Raw genomic sequence first — 9,344 nt, 5'->3', positions numbered from 1 at the left:
CCCCTCACCCCTGCCCCCTTCCCCAGGCTTGGCATGTTGTCCCTCCTCCCCTGGCCACGGGAGAGCAGGCTGACGGATCCAAGCAGCAGGCACAGCCTGTCAAAATTCAACACAAGCGAGAAACAAGACGGTTCACAGCAAACAAACAGGAGCCTCTCCTGTCCTCTTCATTCTCCGTCTGTCCAGCTCTCTTTTTCTTTGCCCTAGTCCTCCTCTTCCTCTCTGTACCGTCTCTTAGATGAAGATCATACCTGGTAGGTCCACAGAGTGGAGTTGCTGTGGCGTGTCTGTCTGTGTCTAACTCCGTTTGTCTGTCTGGCTGCTGACTGTGAGATTTTGGCAAACGCACTGCGTGAAGTCTTGTTGTGTTCCCGATCGGTACACATACTCACACGAACATGACAGAGGCACACACGTTCACATTTAACACAGCAACCTTCAGCTATCGCCACACAGATTGTATTCCATATTTACACCTGCCCACAATGTGACTGAACTAGAATTATGAGTTGGCTGCCTTCTATTGTTTTTCTCTATTTGATGGCATGTAGATAAAAGCGGGCGAGGGCAGTGGTTAAGGAGGGAAATGGCACCATCCATTTAGGAGGTGTTTTTCCTGCCAAAGTTAAATCCTATGGACGTCAACAAGCAGGGGAGATTTGTAAAGACAATTTTATTTTGAAACTTTTTAGTTTGCGTGTGAGAGACAGCCATGCGTGTCTGTCTGGGGCTATTTCAGTATACTATGAAAACCATGACCAGCTGCTATCCCACTGCTGCTGTTATTGTAGTGTCAAAAACCAATGAAAAGATGTACCTTTTTATTTCTCTCACTTATCTAGATGTGTTTTTTTTTTTGTGTAAGTTTTAATGTCACCATAAATAATAATTTCTAGAAACCAATATCTGCATATGCCTGTAGAAACTGTAGGCAACGGAAAATATTTTTTTATATTGATGCGTTCTGGTTTCCGTTTGTATTTGGAGTGGTAATGACCAATCACATTTGAGGTGGCTTTGGTTGCATGCAGGTTTACCGTCCATGTGGAGCGCTACAGGGGTGTGTCTCATGTTGCTACTGGTGCACGGAAAAGGAAGTCTTGGCCCAGATATTCGTTATCCATTATATCTAATACTAAGGTGTTATAATAATCATTGTCCTTTGACTTTAGAAAACAAGCTTGACTCTTTTAAGCATTTAAATGCCTCAAATCATTGCTTCATTATGTTCCCCAGAAAGGAGTTATCAGCCAAGAATGCAGATAGCAAACCCACCCGGCATGATAAGATGAAGTGTTGCAATAAAATGGAATGAGTTACAGAGGTGCATCAGATAGGAATTTTTCATCCTGCAGCAGTTCATGCCAAACATAATAGTTATCTGTAACAAGGATTAACAGCTGAACTTGGAAAAACAAAATACTGAATACTCTTTAAGTGTTCAACATAGAACTTTTGACAAGTGGCAAGTGGCAGAACAATCAGGAGACAGATACCAGATACTTTTAGTAATAGCTTCAGGGTGTGGAAAACAGCAGGAATTCCAGCTTGAGGGGTTCTTTTCTAAAAAAGAAAAAAATAGTCTGCCACACCCACACCGCCCCACTCCTCGCTCCCAGTGAAGGCCCACCTGTCACCACAGCCTGAGCTTGTCCCCCTCATCCCCTCTGTCTTATCTCTATTTGCCTCAACAAATGCCTGTAATCCCCCCTGGACCTGCGCTCCCCGCCCTGGTGGTTTTGGGGCACTTAGTGACTCTGATTGTGTTCTGGCGCTTGAGAAAACATAAGAATCAAGGTAAGAGAGACGCATGTTTCTGGATATTGAAACAGTGGTTTTGTGAAGTAGTAAAAAAAGTAGCTGCAGGCTAAAGAAGTGTTTGCTTTATCTGTTCATCTGTCTGTCTCTGTCTAAATGGCTAATTTATAAAGGACATTTTTGCTTGTGTCTTTATTATGTTTATGCCTGTGTTATTATTCTGATTATGATGCTTTGACTGTACAGGTCATATCTCATGTGATATGTTTACCCAGTACATTAGTCACGTTCATGCATACCTTTGAAGCCCCTCAGTCGTTGTCCACTGTGATCAGGAGAAGGTGCCATCAGACCTTTCCGTGCCAGTGTAGTGTCTGTTCTTACTTGCAGCTGCAAAGGGATTAGTCCTCATTATGAGCGTAGGACACTGTTTATTTGGCCCATGTTGCTGTGGCCCCCCCAAGTCTGACATTTCACAGTGCATAGATGCTAATCAGTCCAGGCTCCACTGAGCTGAACTTAGTTCAGTTTCTTCTGTTGTACTGCAGAACGGCTGCTGGGCGCTGTTGTAACAATGCCTTACTAGGTCCCTCCCAAACCTGTCTAGTCAAGGTTGGTTATTGATCAAAGGCCTGTGTTTGTGTCTCTTCAGTAAGATGAATCCCTTTCTCTGAACACTGATGTAGTCCACCACCTGCCAGGTTGGAGGCACTGCCAGTCCCCAAACTGACAGACAGGCTTACAAAAGCTTTGATGACTTTATCTTGGGTTTACCCTGGAGAAAAAAAAATGTATGCAGAGAACTTCCAACAGGCAGTGCTGTCTAAGCTGTTTGATCCTCCATTTGCACATTAATCTTTGTTTGAGTTTGATGTATTACTCACCTTGAGGTTTTTGCTGTGTTAGTAGTGTAGGTCTTGATTTCCATGGAATCTTGTTCAGACTTTCATAGTTCCCCTAAGATAAAGCTGACTGACTTGGGTGATGCCTTGACTTTTCCACTAGCGCCATCCTTAGGTCAAAATTTGAATCTGCCCAACATTATACCTGGTAAACATCAGCAATCAAGGAGACATTCAATGTGTCAGAATGGTTATACACATCACTCTCACAGGTGATGCCTAACATCTAATATCTTAGCTGATTTATTGTTGTTTACCCAAGGCTGACATTATAATGTTCTATCGGCTAATGTTTCTGATATACCAAAGAGCTGAGTGCAGCTGCTGTCCCTGCTGATCTGTGCTCTTCGGTCCAGCCCTGTCATGGGGCTTTCTGGTCTTAGCTGTCCCCTTTTTTCACTGGCATACATTCTGCATGATGACAGCTCTGTACTCTGTATCCTCTCACTGGTCCTCACTTGAGCTGCGCTTATTACAGCAATGAGTTGCCTGAGCGAGTCAGATGTGCTATGCTGTGCCGTGCATGCAGAGGTGGGAACAGGAATATTGACATACTCTACTGACTATGTTGGGATGAGGTCAACTAAAAGGTCATAAGGAAAGGGGAGTGTGGCTGTGTTAGGCTGTAAATGCTTAAACATAAAGTGCATCAGTTGACGTTCTCTCACTGAACTTTGACCTCTCATCTTTGTTTGTTTTTCCTTTCTCAGACTGCCAGAATTGGCATGTCAACCGCAGAGGCCCAGGAGGATATACAGAAGTAGATTTTCTTTTCTAAAACCTCACTATGACAGCAACATCATATTCTTTTGGAACTGTGGGTGTTTACTAGGCTGTTAATTAGAGGTTAAAATGCTTTGCATAAGATGTTAACAGATCATTTTCATAGCTCATATCCTCAGGCATGACGGGTTGGACAGGTGGCTCTTTAAGCTGAAGTAGGCTCATACCCCATCTCATACAGGAGCTGAGAGTTTTACAGTACAACTAAAGTATAACATCCTGTTTGACATGCTAAGAGCTCAAGTACCATTTAATCACATGCAATGCCAAACAAACGATCTCTTAGAGATGAATGTCAGACACAGACAGAGCCGTGTGGGCCCTGGTGGTTGAGCTCTGGCTCTGGCTTTGGCCTGGTTTGTGGAAAAGCCAGCATTCTTCCTGGAAACAGCCACGACTCCCACTCTGGAGCAATCTGGCTACCACTTACTGTACACCAGTGTGTGCGCGTGTGTGTGTACATTTTTTCCAGGCCTCATGAGTGTATATAAATCAGCCTAGATGGCCCACACCACTGTGACTGGTGAACCAGTGGGCATGAGTCATAACATAAACAGTGAACTTGTGTCTCAGGGGCTCATAGAAGCCCAAAGAGACTTTTGGTACAGTTCTTATGTCCATTGAGAATAGTAAACGAACCCTGGTGAGACAGAAAGACACATGCAGCCCATACGGGACGTTCATTTAGAGCTGATTTTATTTATGAGCAGCAGTGGGACCTTGGATGCACATCCGGTCCTGTGCTGGGAGTTTATTTATACCTCTTGTGACCTCCATTAGGGATTTCTCCACACTCCTCCATCCATATAGTATACAGTGACATCATCTGTTTACCTAACGATACTAATGTATTTTGTGAAACACTATGGTCTTTGTGTGCAGTTCTAGAACGGTTCTATAAACAAAATGTGATTTCAGTGACAAGCTGAGTCATTTTTCATGACTTTTCTTTTCAGACTGTGCCTCAGTCTCTCAGTTCTGTCCACTCAGTTCTGTTTTAACCAAAACTCTGACCTCAGTACAGCTTCAGTACAAAGATTTAAACACATGTATCAACGTTTAAAACAAAACATTACTTTATTTTCTCTGTTACTGATAGTTAGAGATTGATGTCACTCTCATGTCAGTCTGTTAAATATAAAGCTACTGCCAGTTTGCTTAGCTTAGCTTTAAGACTTGAACCAAATCTTGGCTGGGCACACTGATGTTAAGTGCTGTCACCATGAGCTTACAACCAGCGGTGAGTGTCCAATAAGTAGTCCTGCACATGTCCCTCTGTAAAACTACTAAATGTCAGTTTTAGACTTTGTTTTTTTGTATGGATTAAGCAAACTAGTTATAACATGGTAATTAGTGACCTTAAGAGATGCTGGTAGGCAGATTCGTTAACTTTCGTTAACTGTAGTCAGTGCAACATGTGAGATTAGAGAGCTTCTTGTGTGTCCTGGGTTAGAGGTCAATGTCCTGTAAGAAGAGAACGCGGCATATTTAGATCACTTTCTCTTTTAACAGGACCCAGGAACAGCTCAGCTGTGCCCTGTCGTAAATTGCCATGTCCGAAAGTTGACTGGCGACAGTAGCTGTGTGTGGCAGCCAGTACACAGAATAGACTGGAGCAATCATAGCAAGTCATTACTTTGTGATTTTAACGCAATCAGGGTTAAGTTTTTAATTGCATTCAAATAAATCATTCCTTAGGCGAGTTGTAAAGTTTATTTTCAGCTTTTTTTAAATAGTAATTATAATATGATAAGAGTATGTAATAAAACACATAACATAAAAAGTCATAACATAAGTCACTCAAAACAAACACACCTCATGGCTCTCAAACCCCTCCCCTGTATTCTGCTTATGCCAGCAAAAATTGAAGAATAAACACTGACTGTGGACAAATGTCAAAGAGCAGTTCCAGTAAACTGATAATTAGATTATTTTAAGGCAGTGTACTAAAAAAGAACTCTACTGAAGAGCTTAATACAGTACAAAAGAGTCCAGTATTAGATTGTATAATATTTAATAATGGACAGGTTTGTTCATCATAGGACTATTTGGTTGTTGTTTAATCCATGGTGTGGCTGGAAAATATGTAAATGCTGAACATAATTAAAAATTAATTATTAACACACTCCATGCGGACAGTCGATGGAACATAATGCTTCTACTGTGAATATATAAAACACAAGGAACCCTGAATAATGTTGAATTACCTGTCTGATTTGTTTAAGGACAGGGATGAGAGGGGCAGGGCCAACTGTCCGCCTTTCATCTCTATGAAAGTGGTTCCTGTTTCTTTTTTTAAGTCTTTAAGTCTCACACCAGCTGACACTGTGTGTCTAAGACACAGAGGGCTACCGGCAGAACTTGCAACAGGCTCATAATGGATTCATTGTGGAACCTTGAACGAGGGAATTACCTGCATGAGATGAGCTCGTACGGAGAAAGAAGCAGATATTTGTACAGTAGGATGTGCTGCGCAGGTGAGTAGATACCTGTGGACTAGAAGGGGAGGAGTTTATTGGTCTGTATTTTGTTTTCAGCATGGTGAAACCACATGGTTGTTACTACCAAAGCCATTCACAGAGAGACTGAACAGACGTTAGATATACACATTTCAAATTAGAATATATAATTATTATAATTCTAAACAATGGTGTTTTCTGTACTGACTCCCAATATGGTGAAATTATTCATTCATAATATTTGTGGTCTTACAAAAGAATTAAAAATGCTGAATCATCAGTGAATTAACACTGCAAATAAGCGAGCATGCAGGCAGAGATTCACACCCTGCTGTTGGTTTCATGCTATCTCGCAGAACGACAGATGGTGGCGGTAACAGGCCAACAAAGGCGGTGAAGAATAAGACAGGGCTTTGCACATGAGGCAAGGAATACTCTCAACAGGGATCTCAAGAAGACAGTCATTAGGATTTAATAAGAAACTTAACCTGTACGCTTCCAAGAAAACATTTAGGGCCCCTTTTTAATTTTAGATTTTTGAGCCTTATCTCATGCAATGCATACATTAATCCCACAAACAAGCCCTTGGGCATGTCTATGTTATGATGGGGGTCGATAACTATGGGAATTTCTTCTTACAGTCAAACACTGAGGTGTGGTAACATGTAAAGATAAAAAAAAGTAGGTGCAGTGTGCAATAAAAGTAATTCAGTCCTTTAGATTGGCTAGAGGTTGCAGTAAAGGTATGTTCAGTGAAAGTTCAATTTATATAAGACCTCATAGTATTGTCTTGTTGGAAATGAATAACTACACTAGATATGGAGTGCTTGTTATGGTCTGCTTTGTGCAGTGTTATCTTTATCTTTAACTAGTTTAATAGCCGCATGCCCACCCTGATAGTGTCAGGTGTTATGTAGAAAATGTTCCACGGAGGCTGGGAAAAAGATAAACTTGAGAACAATGGCTGACATTCAGCCATCTACTGCACAGCTTTACTACTTCAACATTTTGTAGAAATTGGTATTTTTGCGATTTAGCATTCCCATTTTTTTAGAGTGCAACACCGCTGCACGTGTATTTGTTATGATTATATTATTAATGATTAAACACGAGTCCACAACTTTGTGAACAGCCAAACATCAAGAAGTGCAACAACACAAGACATAGCAGCCAGCTAATGTTGCCTACTAGTCCAACAGCAGCCAGCCCAGCTCGGCGTCTGTCTTTCAGCCTTTTATTTCACAAAGCTCTCGCCAACAACTAAAAGTCAGTGCCAGATTTACTCTTCTCCCACAGCCGGTTTCTCTGTTGCTCTCTCCTTTTCTCTTAGATTTGTCAGTCAGTGTCCTCTTCTCTCCCCTTTGCCATTATGTCCATAGAGGCCATAGAGGTGCAGAGCCTGGTTGCATTGCCTGCTTGCTCAGCTCTGGTTTTGACATGACACCAGCTCCACTCAGCTGTCCCCCGTGTCAGGAAAAAAGTTGAACAATGAGGCTTTGATCTTATTTCTACTTTCTGACAGTGTAATATTCCCGTTAAAAACCTGCAGAAAAGCACTGCATTTTGATTTTGGGGGAAATGTATTTATTTTGCTTGAATTTTATATTTTATTGATTATTGAAAGAAAAATCTTGTCTGAATTCTTATCTAAGTATCTGTTTTTTCATAGTCCATAACTTCATAGTTGGAGAATCTGCTGGGGAAGAAGTTGGGCGTGGTTGTGCTCTGGTGCTATCTGGTGGTGAGAACACTTCATTGCCTTGTGGCAGTGGGAGAGAGCAGTAAATTGGGTGGAGGATAGTTTTCCTTTCTACGTCAAATCTATCAGTTATGAGACTCTGTCTAAAAATATCGCAGTGAGTAAGAGTCAGTCACACATGGTTCTGTATGTTTACAGCTGTTGTCATGGAAACATCACTCAAGTTCCCCTTTTTCCACATTTACCAAGGTCAAATAGCATATGGAAATCCCACGTCGTAATAACGGACTAAGGGGAATGTTCCATTTTGAGCATAGAAATAAGATATTCCTCGATGGTTCTTATACCAGCTTGAGAAAATTGTATTGTTGGTCAGAAATGTATCAATAATGAAATCTGTTGGTTGCAGCCTTATTTCAGTTCAACGAAGAATCCGTGAAGAATTCTCTGCTACACAGGATGTGATACTTTGTGTTTCTAGCCTGTTTGGAAGAGGAGAGTGATCAGCTCTAAACAGCTCTAATTATGTACTTATTTATACTTTATTTAGGCACTTTGTTTTGTAAAAGGCTATGAAGAAAATATTGCTAAAACTTCTACTTTGTCTCAAAGAAAAAATATTTTATGCTTATTACTTTACTAATATTTTACTTTCTCGATTTATCTGGCAAATTTGACCTTTAATTATTTTACATCTGTGTTTCCAGCCCAGTGACAACACTTTTAGTGAGGTAAGACGTTTCACATATTACAACACATTAAGTTCGACATTTCGCTGCTCTCACCTGCAGAGGGAGGCACATGATGTTTTAAATGTTGTGCGCTGTGCCATTAAAACTGCCGCTACCTCAAATATTTTCCCAACTGCCCGTTACATTTGAATTCACATGAGCAACTGACACAATTCCAGTTGTGGGGCTTTCCACACCCAGACGCTTCTAAAGCTCAGCACTGAGCTATTTTAAAACTCAGCTGCTGTGCCTAATCCAGAGACCCATTCTGTCTGAGTTAAATTGGGTTTGGAGCGTCAACGTTAGATTTAATTCTGACAACATTATTTAAAGTCTGCTGACAGGTTGGAGATTCTTGTAGATAATAATTGGACATGTCTGTCATGGAATAGTTAAAAGATAGAATGAATGTATCCAGACAGTTGGTAGACGCCATGTTTTTTTTCCCCCTTTTTTTTCTTAATAGAACTGGGATAAAAATAAATCCATCTTGCCTGATTTATTAAACACAGTTAACGGCTAATTTAACACAATTATATTTAATAACCTAGCCTTAGTGCTCTCATTAGCTTTGCTTGACTGAAAAACAGACCGCCTTTGACTCTGTATTTCCAAAGTCTGTGTTTAGTTTTTGAGTTTTCTTCTGCATTTCTATTAAAGAGGATTTTCATTATTACATTGTTACATTACATTGCATTTAGCAGACGCTTTTATCCAAAGTGACTTACAGAGGAGGACATAAGCTGAGAAAGGTGTAAAGGAGCACAGAGTAGTTGTTAGTTTTGTTAGTTTTGTTAGGCAGGGAAGCAGTCTCGAAAGAGAAAGGTTTTTACAAGTTTTTTAAAGGTAGAAAGGGATGTTGCTGTTCTTGTAGCCGTTGGTAGGTCATTCCACCATTTGGGGACAACCACAGAGAATAGTTTAGAGTGACCCCAGTGGAACCATTTATCAAGATCACATTAAAAATGTTCTAAGTCTGGTGTTTAAGGCAAGTACTTATGATCACAGCTTT

The 9,344-nt window shown here is 40.8% G+C and overlaps 1 protein-coding gene across 18 annotated transcripts in view; it reads left to right on the top strand.

Annotated features, from left to right (window-relative positions):
• Positions 1–9,344, top strand: part of plecb (plectin b) — a 119,833-nt gene that overhangs the window by 67,253 nt on the left and 43,236 nt on the right. For 2 of the 18 annotated variants that reach the window (XM_019269172.2, XM_027286331.1), the window contains exon 1: positions 184–254. The exons of the other annotated variants lie outside the window; for them this stretch is intronic. In XM_019269172.2, coding sequence (XP_019124717.2) covers positions 239–254 — 16 coding nt within the window. In that variant the 5' untranslated portion in view covers positions 184–238. Of the gene's footprint in view, positions 1–183; positions 255–9,344 lie in introns of those variants that run through there. 18 annotated transcript variants of the gene reach the window in all.

The sequence above is a fragment of the Larimichthys crocea genome, chromosome XIII (assembly GCF_000972845.2).
Source record: "Larimichthys crocea isolate SSNF chromosome XIII, L_crocea_2.0, whole genome shotgun sequence".
Taxonomy (NCBI): domain Eukaryota; kingdom Metazoa; phylum Chordata; class Actinopteri; family Sciaenidae; genus Larimichthys; species Larimichthys crocea.
The sequence above is the reverse complement of the archived record's forward strand: the minus strand, read 5'-3'. Positions and strand labels throughout refer to the sequence as shown.